This window comes from Cyprinus carpio, chromosome B3 (genome assembly GCF_018340385.1).
Source record: "Cyprinus carpio isolate SPL01 chromosome B3, ASM1834038v1, whole genome shotgun sequence".
NCBI lineage: Eukaryota > Metazoa > Chordata > Actinopteri > Cypriniformes > Cyprinidae > Cyprinus > Cyprinus carpio.
Window position 1 is genome coordinate 13,145,446 of NC_056599.1, and position 14,849 is coordinate 13,160,294.

General features: G+C 35.9%; 1 protein-coding gene across 1 annotated transcript in view; it reads right to left on the reverse strand.

Annotated features, from left to right (window-relative positions):
• Positions 1–1,207: 1,207 nt before the first annotated feature.
• Positions 1,208–14,849, reverse strand: part of ttyh2l (tweety homolog 2, like) — a 35,092-nt gene continuing 21,450 nt past the window's right edge. The window contains exons 4-14 of the mRNA XM_042719786.1: positions 14,618–14,838; positions 11,905–12,000; positions 9,596–9,668; positions 7,405–7,474; positions 6,827–6,882; positions 6,139–6,231; positions 5,960–6,052; positions 4,844–4,986; positions 4,582–4,758; positions 4,394–4,472; positions 1,208–2,078 (exon numbers count right to left, since the gene is read on the reverse strand). Coding sequence (XP_042575720.1) covers positions 1,998–2,078; positions 4,394–4,472; positions 4,582–4,758; positions 4,844–4,986; positions 5,960–6,052; positions 6,139–6,231; positions 6,827–6,882; positions 7,405–7,474; positions 9,596–9,668; positions 11,905–12,000; positions 14,618–14,838 — 1,182 coding nt within the window. The 3' untranslated portion in view covers positions 1,208–1,997. The remainder of the gene's footprint in view (positions 2,079–4,393; positions 4,473–4,581; positions 4,759–4,843; positions 4,987–5,959; positions 6,053–6,138; positions 6,232–6,826; positions 6,883–7,404; positions 7,475–9,595; positions 9,669–11,904; positions 12,001–14,617; positions 14,839–14,849) is intronic.

Genomic DNA, 14,849 nt, shown 5'->3' on the forward strand with positions numbered 1-14,849 from the left:
GAAAATAAATCATGCTGAAGCAAACTTGCGTTAAAACTCACTGCGAACCAACATCTATAACAATGTTATCACTCTCACTCAAAACTGTTCAGTACACTCACATTTGAATCATGTATTTTCAGTGTCCACTTTTGTTTACTTAACACTCGCCATGTTTTTGCTGTCACGTCGTATATCTACACTGGACGCGACAAAGCATTTAAATCATTTGAACTGTGTGGCAGCGCGTCATAAACTGAATGAATTCTCTGTCGCGCTGCGCCACATCTAGTGTAGACAGCATCACTAATAAGTTACTTTGTATTTTGTTTCGTCGCATCGCACCGCGTCGCTCGCGTCCGGTGTAGACGATGCAAGTTAATGTCGCTTTCTGATGCTGCGTTTGAATTTTCATGCCACTTTATTTGAAATTAGCGCGGGCAAAACATTTTTCTCTCGCGGGCCGCCTATTGAGGAACCCTGGTCTATACGATATCTGATAGGGAACGTCCTATAGACGTATTACAGATGAGCGAACGCTCAGATGTAAATGCAGACGTCAAATAGACGTCTCCCTGATGCTATGAAGGTATATAGCCTATATTATATATAGCTCAGGTCCCTTCGATGTAAATATATTGAATATTTAGTTTTAAAAATTCCAGCTGGTTTAAAAATGTAATAGTAGCCTACATATCTCTTTGACAAGCTGGATGATTTGAGGTATCATGGCAGGGGTCATAGTTTAATTTTTCTTTATATTTATTTTAAATTATTATTCGTCCATAATTATGTGCAATAGCAATAGTGCTGCACGCTTTGGAGCACAACACTAATTATTGGTTTATCCATTTAATGAATTTATTTTTAATACTTTTTACCTCTATAAAATATAATTTGGTTAAAAGAAAGATTTTTTTTTCTTCACACCAAACATGTTCACACAGCAAGAAATGAAATTAGAAATTACTGTCATGGAAGATTGTTTTAGCCACTGGATAAAACAGCTAATTTTAATATTTTATCTTACAATTCTGAGTTTATATCTCACAATGAAATTAACTTCTGAATTCAGAGAATTGCAAGATATAAATGCAGAATTGTGAGTAGAAAAGTCTGAATTGCAAGATAAAAAGTTGCAATTACATTTTTTACTTAAAAATAACTCAAAAAGCAGTAAAAATAAAAATAAAGAAATAATAAATAAAAAGCCACATTTAAAAAAAAAACTTAAGCGCTTAAACTAGAAAAATAGGCTTTGTCAGCTTTGATCTAGTTTGAATAAACAGGCATACAGACAAAGATACTTTAAGAAGCTTGAACCAAACAAACAACTAGTCTGTCTGTGATTTCCAAATTGTTCATCCCCGGATCTACTATTGCAGAATATGATTAATATGTAACTTTGTTCTGTGCCGTGAGGCTCATAAATATAGTCTGAAATGAATAGCAGACATATTTGTCTACTAGATTACAGACATTTGTATTTAAAGAGAGGCACCAGCAAAACACCTTGTTCCTCATGCAAAACATGTTCATCATAGCAAACCATCACAGAAGCCCGTTCAATTGATAATTTCTCTTATTCTGGATCATTTGGTGTCTATTTAACCAGTACAAAAGTCAGTGTATATTAATTAAAGGCTCATAATCGAGCTCAAGGCCTTTGTGTGTTAAATGAAACCATTATTTTTTGTTTACCATTTACTTTAGCTATTAATCACTATTTGTATGCCCTAAGCTGAAGTGCTAATCAAAACCTGAATCTTGAACACCAGGATGATCCAGTTTGCTGCTATTTAATCTGGTGAGCCCCTGAGGAGAATAAGCATATATTTACATGGTCAGAGCTCACCTATAAACCTCTGAGGTATCCTTTGCCTTTCTAGATGAGACTCGGATGGCATGCAGTCTTTGAGAAGTCCCTTTGATGCATTAAATATTTGTGCTTTAACATCCACAGGTGTCCTCCTTTGAGATGAGACGAGAGACCTCTTGAGGACGAGGAACCAGGAAAGCTATATCTGGAAGTCTGTCCCGAAGTGTCTGATTTGGGCATCAGTCATAGACAGGTAGGTGGTCCTCATGCTGGGTGAATACTGCGGTTGTTAAAGAGAGAATGAAGAAACAGATGTTAAAGTGTGTGACATTAGATACTAGAATGTGTGGAAAACAGTCAAAAGACCCTCGAGCCCCGTTCATAAACACATACAGAGATCTGCACATAGAAAAAAAACACTCATTTTCAATGAGAGTTGATGTTTTGACGTGAAATAAGGCCAAGCAATCATTTTTAATGTGGTGTGGGCGTGGCCAGTGCCTTTATGCAAATGAGAAGCAGTCATTACCAGTGTCGCAAATAAACTTCCTGTCAGACACTTGACAAGTTAACTTTACAATGTGTATATACACACACACATACACACACACACACACTGTCAAAAGTTTAGTATCAGTAAGATTTTTTATGTTTTTAAAGAATTATCTTATGCTTATCAAGGCTGCATTTATTTAATTAAATATGCAGAAAAAAACAATAATTAGTGAAATCACATTACATTTGTACAAAACTTAAAGTTAGGAAGAAATGAAATCACTGTATGTGTGTACAGGACTTCAAGTGAGGAAAAAAGGTGAGTTGGAAAACTGATGAATGTTTGGCAAAAAACAGCAGCTGCAAAGCTGCTCAGTGCTCTTACATTTTAAATGTACAGAATGTTTACGATGGGGGTTATGATATCCCCAAAGGAAGGAAACATGGACAAAGAGGTCAAAGGCATGTTGAGGGGGGGACAGGGGTGCACTTACTGTTTCTAAATGTCTGAGGATATAACTTCACATGTGATAAAAGACAGGAAAAGAACTCAATTAGCTGTGAAATATCATTGTGTGAATACAGAGTCTTGACAGTTAAAAATGAAGCTGGGAATCGGTTCATTAGACAGAAGACTGTCCTGTGATGAGTTTTACGCCTCCTGCAATGCTTCAAGCAACACGACTCACTAGATGATCCTCTCAATTACACCCTTTCACTTATGATTCATCTTACAGCTCACAATCTGCACAAGCCTGATGGACAATTTGGCTTCGAATTACATCAAGACAGGGCTGTTTTTAATTAATTTTCATTAATAATTTAGTATTAATAATTAATAGTAATTTCTTCTTTTTTCCTTTATAACTGCAAGGATATTCAAAAACAAAAAGAGGAAACATCAGGGGGCAGTAATGCTCCATGTCTGCTTTCAGCTTCAGTTCTCATGCTCTAGAACGCCACAGTCACACAAAGCAACCTTAGACACAGATTACATTAATGAAATCATACTGGATCTAATATAACATTCACTATAAATGAGAATTATTTAACTTTCAAAGTTTTGGGGTTGTTAAGATTTTTTAATGTTTTTGTAAGAAGTATCTTATGCTCAGCAAAGCTGCATTTATTTGGGGAAAAATCCCATCTACAGTAAACAGAAAATTCAGAAATATTATTAAACTTTTAAAAATTAGTTTTCCATTTGAATATATTTTATAATGTAATTTATCCATGTGATGAAAACTGTATTTTCAGCATAATAACTCCAGTCTTCAGTGTCACATGATCCTTCAGAAATCATTCTAACATGCTGACTTATAGCTCAAGAAACTTTTTTTTGTATTATTATTATTGTAGGAAACAGTCGTGGTACTTATGAATTTTGTGGAAAACTATATATATTTTTTTCGAGATTTTTTTATGAATAAAAATTTCAACAGAAGAGCATTTATTTCAAATACATATATATTTTTGTAGCATTATAAATGTATTTACTGTTCAATTTAATAGATGCTTGCTGAATAAAGTGTTCATTTCTTTTTCTTTTAAATCTTACTGACCCAAAACCTTTGAATAGTTAAGTGTATGTGATAATTAAGAGAATAACTGACCAAAAATGAAATATTTCTATGGTCTGCAGAAGAAAGCAAGTCATACAGGTTTGTAATAGTGCTAAAAATGTGCAACTACCTCAATATATGATACACATCATAATGTATAACATTACAAGTATTGGATTGCAATTTTAACTTTGCTTTATTTTTGTCAAGTAAGACACGGTATGGAGTTGAGAATTCTTACCAATTTTAACCCGTTTTTACTCAATTAGATGACCTACCTCTTCAGAAATTTTAAAAGAATTTACATACAAAATAAATAAATTAAATATAATATTATTATTATATATAATTATTTTATAATTGTATCAGCAGAGCCCTATTGTGGAATGGCATAATGGTTGGATATACAGTCATTTTAATTTTTGCAGCACAATGTTTTGCCACACATTAACAGACCAATGGTTGGTGATATAGAAACCATCAAATATACAAAAATGGAATAAAACTGTCAGTAAATGGAAGATTGAAATCGAAATACCGATGGTGGTGGTGAACCACTCCCAATCAATGGGACGTTTTCATAGCGCGGATTTCTTTCAAATAGCATGGACTGGTTCCTGCAGGAGAGGAAGAAAAATAAGTGGGTCAGCATAAGAGAAAACAACAGCTCTCTCTCTCTCTCTTTCTCTCTCTCACACACACACACACACACACACACACACTCACATGTACTCTGGTGTGCTGGATGTGGCCTGCAGTGGAGGATGCAGACTCGTCTGGCTGCCCATGCTGCTGCTGTAGCTGCAGAAACTGTGAACTTGAGCTCGGCTGGGGTTATACGGCGTGATGCGTCTCGATGGGTTAAAGGGGTCCTCCTCATCGATATCATCATAATCCCTGTCCCTGAGGACAACCAATCACACATCAGCCACACAGATGGTCTTAAGTGCCATGCACTACAATGACATGGCAGGAAGGTGGATGGTACCTGATGGCGATGAGGGTCCAGGCACGTGGGACAGCACACAGCAGTGCACAGAAGGCACAGGCTGCCAGCAGAGAGAACAGGCACAGATACAGGAGCCCCTCTACACCATCATAGCAGACGCCTAGCAGAGCCTCCAGATAGTCCTGCAGGACCAGAGCGCTGTTAGAGAACACAGGACCTAACCACATTTCTTACTTGTTTTTTATGTAGTTTGAGATCATTTATTATTATTATTCATTGGAGAAAAAACTACTTCACTGCTTGTTAATATTTGAAAAACTTTTGTTTGCAAAACTGAAGCGGTGCAACCGACATGCAGAAAAATATAGACCTCTATACCAAGGTCAGCTTAAGAAAAATAATAATATGGTTTACCTTTTCGAAAATAATAATTATGATAACATGCATGTAACAATGTTGTTACTTTATACTTGATGGTTACACCACATGACATTTTTACAGACATTATATTTAATATTTGGTCGGAAATGGTAAAAAAAAAAAATGTTTTTCAAAACCACATGAAATCAACATAAATATAAACAGTAAAAATATTTGAAAAACTTTTGTTCACAAAATCTAAGTCAAGTGGTGCAACCAACATAAAAGCAGAAAAAAATCCCCTAATGCCAAGGTCATCATAAATCTCTTTAATAGATATTTTGACCTTTTTTTGAAAAATCAAGGTTAATTCAGGTTATAAAATGTCATGTGTTGCAACTCCCCCAATATTATGTATGAATTAGAAATATGATATTTGTATAATAAAGAAATAAATGAACAAAAAAACTATTTATTTAAAAAAAAAATATATATATATTGAATTGTTTTTTTAAAAATAATAATTTATGGACACTTACATGCATTGAAGGTGTAAAGAACTCGTTTTTTGATTTTTTTACATTTTGAAATGTTAAAAAGGGCATAAAGGTAAAAAAAAAAAAAATCCTGTTCTTTATAATGAACACTATTATTTGTCATTGCGGGCAGTTTTGGGTAAAAAAATAAAAATAAATATAAAAACCAAGACTGGCGATAGATAGAAGTCTGACTATTTAAACCTGACAAACTGTTAAAATATACAGTACAGTACTTTGAAGTACAAAGGTGACTCACTTTATGCAGACTACGGCAGTCCAGCAAGGCGGTAAGCTGGTGCAAATTGAACTCTGAAGAGTTCAAGACCCGCTGAATTCCTAGAAGATCTTTCTAAAATGATTCAAATTGGAAAATGAATGTTTGGAAAAAAGGACGTACAGAATGTGAAGCAGAACCCTCTTTGACAGCACTCTCACCTCTGCGGTGGGAAACACAGCGACAGAAAACTGCAGCAATCCTTGCACCTGTATCTGCATGGTGGTCAGAGACCTCTGGAAGATGGTCAAAGACTGCAAAACAAAAAACAACAGCAAATCAGACAAACATGTGACCTAAGGCAGTCGATCAACTGAACTAAACAATTTCTGCATAGACATGCTATAGGTTCTGCCTTATGTTAATGCAATGACTAGTAAAAGGTCATTAATCCATGCTGAGGATATGTATTTACATCTGGATTAACGGTTATTAAGGTTTTAAATTTGGTTAATGGTTCCATCTGTCTTATACATCTGCTTTATGACATTCCCCCAGAACATTTACTTTAATAGATCCTCCAAAACAGCAGCTTAACCAGCAGAGAATACAGTCTAAATCAGTGGAAAAGCTTTCACAGGATTCCCACAGGCAATGCGAGAAAGCCAGACAAATCTAATTATCCCAAAACTACAGACAAAAGAGACCCCCTTTGATCAAAGTTTATTTTCATATCGCCTATTCATAATTTAATTAGCCACGCAGATTTTTTTTTACAGGAACATTATAATGGCTTTAACATGGGTATTTGCCTCAATTAGGAGTCAAATGAATCTGTAAGCTCCGTTAATTGCTTGTGTCAGGAGTTCAGGGAGGAATTGAATGCTTGCGTCCCGGGGAATCGTTTACCTGCTGGAACGGATTGGGAAGACTCTGGCTGCAGTATAGGTAATAGTGCACTATATCTGCAGGGGACACAGAAACAAAGTGAAGATTCAAATGGTTGCAGTCTGTGCCATTAAATGAAACTGAACCATCAAAATGGGTCATTTATTGTGGTGTTTTTATCAGCTGTTTGGACTCTTATTCTGATGGCACCCATTCACTGCAGAGGATCCATTGGTGAGCAAGTGACGTGATGCTAAATTTCGCTCAATCTGTTCCAATGAAGAAACAAATTCGTCCACATCTTTGACGACCTGAGAGTGAGTACATTTTACAAGTACAGGTTTTCATTTTTGGGTGAACTATTCCCTTAACATGTGACTGCCCACATATCAGCTATTCAGTAGTAAGCCACCAATCACAATTGAGATCATTTAAAGGTAAAGTAGCAAAAACTATTTAATTCTAAATGTCAGAGAGTGTGGAAAATTATTGCGTAAAAATACATTATGACTGTTTTTGGTGCATGAAACATTGTTGTGCTGTTTTGAAAACATCTGGTTCATGCAAAGGACATAGGCATGTGGAGCAATATTACTTACCCGCACTTAGGGAGTCTTTGGTTTGATTGACAATGAACTTGTCAGGAGAGACACAAAAGTCACTGGTGCCCTAGAACAGACCAAAAAACAAGCTCACAAGTACAATTCTGCAAAACTGGTTTTAAACAAGAGAAAGAAGCTAAAGGGCCACATAGGCTTTGCTGGATGCTGTTGCAGTGTTCACACATATTGGATTATGGGTGTTTGTATCAAAATGTGACAGGGTTGTTAAGACCTATGCTGAAAGTCAGGACCATACAAGGTGATCAAACAGGGGCTAATCCTATTGCAGAGATCTGTGGATGGCCTGGCTTAAATTAGTGGGCGTCAGCGGCAAGAACAGACTGTGAAGCGTTACCTCAGATATTGAAAAAGGCTCAAAGAAACCTGAAACTTTATTGAGGGAAAGTGTCATGAACACTTTTTCTAATTAAAATTGTTGAGCACTGATAATCTTCTCTCTACGACATCATTATCAATCATTTCCTAGTTAGGTAAGGTTAGGACAATGGTGGTTTGTTGAACCAGAAAGTTGTTGTTTCAAAAATCACTACAGAGTGGTTCACATGGGGTCCCAATGGTAAATTCTCTCTGAAAGAAATAAAAAAGGGACAAATGCTGTTGTGAGAGTCACACATTCCTTCAAGGCTTGTTTCCACTCTCTCTTACTATCATTAACAGGAGGGAATCGATGTAGTCAGGCACTGCTGGAGTAATCCACTTTACTGCTGGGCCTGACCTCTACTCTGACCCCTCATTGAGCAGTCTTAAGTTCTGTTCCCCACAGACATCCTGACTGAAGCGTCGGCTCTTACTCTAATCACTGTCATGCTCACCGTTTGCCTCTTAATGTGTAGCTCCTCAAAGACTAGAGCTAAAATAAGTAAGCCAATTCATTGTTACTTTAATTCATTTCTTAATTGAAATTAGAGATTTTATTTAGAGAGTAAAGTTTCTAACTCTAGTTAGAATGACAAATTAAACAGATTTTGCAACTTTTAAAAGAAAGGATAAAAATCATTCCATGTATTTTGTGGTTGACAACAAAGACCGCATCTAATCAAACTCGAAAATATTGAGTTTGATTGGATGCATAGTCTAATTAATAGATGGACAGATTGATTCAGGCCATTAAGTTGATTCATAAAATAAGGATTCAGGAATGAAACAACTATCTTTATTAGTGAGTCACTAAATGATTCCCACTGATTTAAGCACACCAGTTTGTTCAGAATCATAATGTCATTTTGTAGCTTTTTGTTGGTCGATGTTGAATCTAAAATGTAAGTTACTCGATATTAATGTCTTGTTTATTGAACTGTATATGGGCAATATCACTCAATCATTATATTAGTCAAAATATAAGTGAAGCTTATGGATAAAAACAAATAAAAACACCATTTCTGATTTGAGAATGCCTAAATATAAAATGTCTATAGTTAATATATTACATTCACTATATATATTTATCATATTACATTGTATTTTATAACAACATATGTTTCTTGACTAAATGCAAATAGCATTTACTATTTCTTTCACAGCATTTGTTAGTTATAAACACGCTCAAGCAAGGTTGAGGATTCATAGATTTGGACTACTAATGAAAAGTGGCATGTTTGATGTCAGGTAAGTGCGTCACAGGAAGTGTAAAGCACATGAGATCCCCCTTCATTACCCCAGTGACATCATGAACAAGGCACTTAGCTCCTAGATGTACGGCACTGCACACCCAATTACTGTATTACAAGTTTAGAATAAATATAAGGCATCTTCAGAATGTTAAATACAGTTTGCTATCTTTATTATGCATGCAGCCTGAGAGATGCAGAGATGAAGACCGAGGCTAGACATGAGACAGAGTAAATTGGCCTGTTTAGTGACACAGAGAGAATGGCTGTTTACATCCGTTAAGCCAGTGGACTGTCTAATTTAAATGACCAGAGCTTTGTAATCAGCTTTTCAAACTGGCATGCACCACGAGACGCATAAACGCAGTCACTGAACCCTGATAATCTCCTAAGATCACAAAACACACCACCCCCCACCACCACTAACAACAACCAAACTAAAAAAACAAAAAAAAAAAAAAAAAAAAATCCAGGACAGTGTTAGTCAATGAAGTGGCTCATAGTCACTGGACACTGATCAAAGGGGTTTAAAATAAGCATGTGAAAACACAGTAACTTACCACAGCTGTGGCTGTGCCCGCTCCTAATGATGCCCAACTCATGATCAGGGTCAGTACGCCACACACCATAATACTGAAATGAGAGAAAGAGAGGACATAACAGTGAGATGTGAGGTTAAACATGAAATTAAACACTACCTTGCAAAAGTTTGCGTCAGTAAAATTATTTTTTTTGAAAGAAGTCTCTAATGCTCACCAAGGTCAAAAATACAGTAAAAACAATTCTGTCATAACAACTCTCGGAGTGATTTGCATGGTAATGTACAAGACAAGGTTAATGTATTTGGTCTTGGTGGAATAGATCTGCTACGCTGCTGCGGCAGAGCAGGTACTGAGACTTGCTACTGCCAGTACATCCACAACATGCTCCTATGAGTATGTAAAAAATACTGCTACTGCACATACAACATGAACAACCTTCATATAGTATACATGAATCACCTCATAGCAGATCTATACAGGTGGAGCTGGGGAAGGTGGAGGGTTTCTACAGTGCGCTGTAAACTGCTACCACAAACATTAGCCAAATATTTAAATGTTGAGCAGTGAGTTCATTGGCTACTGATTCAAGAAAGAAACCAATCGGCTGTGAAGTGATGATGATGTCATTATGTCATACTGAGTTAGATCTATTGGACTGCGCCATCTAGAGTTTCATGCCAGAACTCTGTATTAAAACTGTGAAATACTATTATAATTTAAAATAATCTATTTGAATATATATCAAAAAGTAATTTACTTCTGTGATGCAAAGCTGAATCTTTAGCATCATTACTGCAGTCTTCAGTGTCACATGATCCTTCAGAAATCATTCTAATATACTGATTTGCTGTTCAATAAACACTTCTTATTATTCGCAATATTGAAAACAGATGTGCAGCCTCATAAAGTTTTGTGCAAACAGATGTGTGATACATTTTTTTCACGATTCTCAGATGAATAGAAAGTTCAGAAGAACAGAATTTATTTGAAATATAAACCTTTTTTCTGCCTTTACTGTCACTTTTGATCAATTTAATGCATCTTTGCTGAATAAAAGTATTTTATATATATATATATATATATATATATATATATATATATATATATATATATATATATATATATATATATATATATATATACATATATATATATATATATATATAATATATATATATATATATATATATATATATATATACACATATATATATATATATATACATATATATATACATACAGTGATCCCAAATCACGGTATGTATAATGTAGTTTGACGGTATATGTAGTATGACTCATATTTTGATGATAATACCCCATAAAAACACATTCATTGCCAATAGGTAGATAGAGCATTCTGTTTTAAATATGAGTGCATATATGATATACATCTTTAAAAAATGTGTACATCTAGTGTTTCCAGCAGAATTCTACTATAATACTACCAACCTATGATTTTTTTTCTTTTAAAACAACATTTATTATAAAAAAGTGTAAATGAATATCAACTATACTTCCATTTAGTATGTAAATCCAAATTTACTTAAAAACAGCTGCTCTGACAGATTCAGTAGGTAATTCATTAAGTAAATAATTACTTACTTCAAAACAACGCTTTTGACCAATTCATTTGGGGAAATGAACCATTCTGTTTACACTTTAGTAGGAAGCACATTAATGAGGATGTAAAACAGTGAGAAAGTGATCAAAGACATGTGAGCGATCACATGAGCAAATAGGAAGTCAAAAGGAGACAGAGATGAATGGGGTAAACGGCTCCCTGGTGGCCATGGAAAATGGAGCCGAGGTTTCCTCAAACAGCCTTTCTCGTCTGAGGATGGTCTTAAAAGCACCAATAAAGCGGATTGGAAGCACATAATAATTAGTTAATGACGAGCACACGCTTGCGTGGGCAAAGAGATCAATAAGCATTAGTGGGGTAAGTGGGGATGGATCTAAAGGAGCTTCCAATAAGGCTAACAGGGAGAGAGACAGAGGATTGAGATGAAAGGAAATGTAGGGCTTGCTGGCGACTGGCTAACCACAGCACTCGATGCACTCAGAGTCATTCCACAGAGGTCTGTTTATGTCAGAGGCTGCATTATTTTACAGTGCATTTAAGCTGGCAGGAATAAACTACTTCACAACACTATACAAACAATGAACAATGGGAAAGGATTATATATAACCTGAAATACAGGCAATGTAACAAGTATATATTGCATCCTTCCTCCTCTTTATGATTACAAAAATGGGTCAAACTTCCCTTCTGTGAAGGGAACACTCAAGGCCAGAGGTCTAACCATAGATATTTAGAGCACACTTACACTGCGAGCATCCATCGAGACTGCTTTGCCAATCCCAGACATGCTATGAGACAGATGACTAGGTCCAAAATCAGAAGCAGCAGGTATGTTAACCATCTGAAATAAAACAAACGAAAGATGATGAAAGATGAAAGCAGAAATAAGTGTTCAGATAATATAAAAAAGGCACATATATTTTTTGTATTTGTACTATAGTATTTTTATTAGCTACTTATCATATAGTTTTGTGTTGTAATTAATGAGTAGAGGATGTTGATCTAATCTAAAGAATATGATTAAAAAATAACACTCTTAATTAAAATAGATTCATGTCAACTGTAGGAACGTTATGTTCAATAATATAAAAACAAATAAGCAACCAACATATGTCTGCTTTTCTAAGCAAATAATGTTATGCTATTATTTTCATATAATTTGATTAATTAAACAGTCACCTCATTCAATTTCTTTCTTTTTTTTTTTTAAAATCAGTTGACAGTACTGATTTTAATATTCATCTACTGTGTGATTTAGATGTGTGGGAGCACACTGTCAGTAGGTCTCTAAGTACTTTAAAAGTGGGTGTTTATAGCACTCAAATTATTCTACCATCTTCCGTTGTATGTTTCCCATACAATTAATTATTGAACAGACCAAATACACATAAGAATTTGATGAGCTCCAGCCTAGTATGTGAGAACAGACAATCTGCAAAGCAGTACACTCTGAGAAGATGTTATTTCTGGTAATCAAGCATACCATTTGATCCCATAAAACATGTTTTATGGAGTATGAACACATACAATTTCAATAAAAGATTCACAAAATGACCTAAGTAGTAAGGCACTGATTTCTAACTAATGTTAGGGCATTGAAACCATGAGTAAAAACAAGTGTTTTACTGTATTTTCTGTACTGCATTGATTCAAGGTCTATGGTTTGGTGTGCTACTGGAATGCTTGGCAAGCTACAATCCGATCAGTAATCCTACACCATGAGGACTTAAAAATGCCCAACCATCTTGAGACACAGAGAGAGAGAGGGAGGGAGAGAAATTTATGGACACCAAGGTGTATGATAAATCAAGGGAGGGAGTCCAGAGCTTGGGCGATTAGATTTGCCCATGAGTAATGGAGGAAGAGAAGTTTGACTGTTGCTGCTCAATAGCACAGTCCTTTAGCTGCTTGAAACACTAGCTACTCGTCAATACATGCACTGCAAATTCATAACATGCCGGTCTACAAAATGGAAATGTAATCTTCTTGGAGGGCATACAAAGACTAACAGCTCCAAAAGGGCACAAGTAACCTACAGTAGTTCACATGAGATCCAGTAGTAGTGCCACTAAAGATAAACAAGTAGGCCAAAGCTGGCACCTTTAAGGCAGTGCCCCATTAAAAACAACTTGATTTTGGTAGGGGTAGTAGGGTGAGGGGGGCAGGGCAACATGTTTGAGAAGTAGGGCCATAATTATGAGATGTAGAGCGAGAGTTTAAGAAATGGGGACATATATTTGAGGAGTAGGTCCACAAGTTTGAGGAAAAAAAAAGGTTACATGTTTTGAGGAGTAGGACTAGAAATTTGAAAACTAAGGTCACATGTTTAAAGAGTAGGGCAAAAAACTTGACTTGCATGTTCGAGGAGTAGGGCCAGAAGTTTGAAAAATAGGGAGAAGATTTGAGGAGAAGGATCAGAAATTTGGAAAACAGGGTCATATGAAACAGAGACATCTGAAAAATAGGGTGAAATGTTTAAAAAATAAGATTACATGTTTGAAGAGAAAGGTCAGATATTTGGGAAACGTGGTCAAATGTTTGAGAAGTAGAGTGAGACGTTTGAAAAGTAAGATCACAAGTTTGAGGAATAGGGTCAGAATTTTGAGAAATAAGGTCATATGTTTGAGAAGAAGGGTCTGAAATTTGCAAAATAGGGTCACGTGTTTGAGGAGTAGGGACAGAAATTTGGGAAATAGGGTCAAATGTTTGAAAAGTAGAGCAAGATGTTTGGAAAATAGGGTCTGAAATTTGGAAAATAGGGTCAAGTGTTTGAGGAGTACAGCTAGAAGTTTGAAAAAATAGGGTCACATGTTTGAGGAGACAGAAGTTTGTTGAATAGTAAAATAGTGTCAAATGTTTGAGGAGTAGGGTCAGAATTTTGAAAAATAAGGTCATATGTTTGAGAAGAAGGGTCTGAAATCTGTAAAATAGGGTCATGGGTTTGAGGAGTAGGGACTGAAATTAGTAAAATAGGGTCAAATGTTTGGTAAGTAGAGCAAGATGTTTGGAAAATAGGGTCTGAAATTTGGAAAATAGGGTCAAGTGTTTGAGGAGTACAGCTATAAGTTTGAAAAATAGGGTCACATTTGTGGAGTAAGTCCAGAAGTTTGAAAAATAGTGTCAAATGTTTGAGGAGTTGGGGCAGAAGTTTGGAATACAAGGTCATGTGCTTGAGGAGTAGAGCTAGATTTTTATATAATTGGGTCACATGTTTGAGTAGTATAGTCAGATGTCTAAAAAAATAGGGTCAGAAGTCTGAAAAATAGGATCACATGATTAAGGAACGGGCTTCTGAAACATTCAGACACATTTCTGACCCACGTCTACATCAGCAGTCTCTAAAGTGCATGGAGCTGTCCTATATCTGATGAGACATAGGACATGTGTTGCAAAAGTTTTCAAGAGCATGGAGTGCAGTAAATAAGCCATCATCACCCCACTAGCCCAAGGCAGCTTACCTGTAGTACTCTATGAATGAAGTTTTATCCGCGATGGCTGCCAAATCCACTTGCACCTTCCTTGTGTCTGGCATGGCTGTCAGCTGCTGGATAATGTTGTTGGCCATCTGCTGCATGAAGCGCAAGGTTTGGGTGTAGTCTCCCCGTGGTGAAAATATCTCATCCAACCGCTCCAGGTGTTCTTTCAGCCCGACCTGCATACTACCCAATGAGTTTCCCACCTGAGAATAGA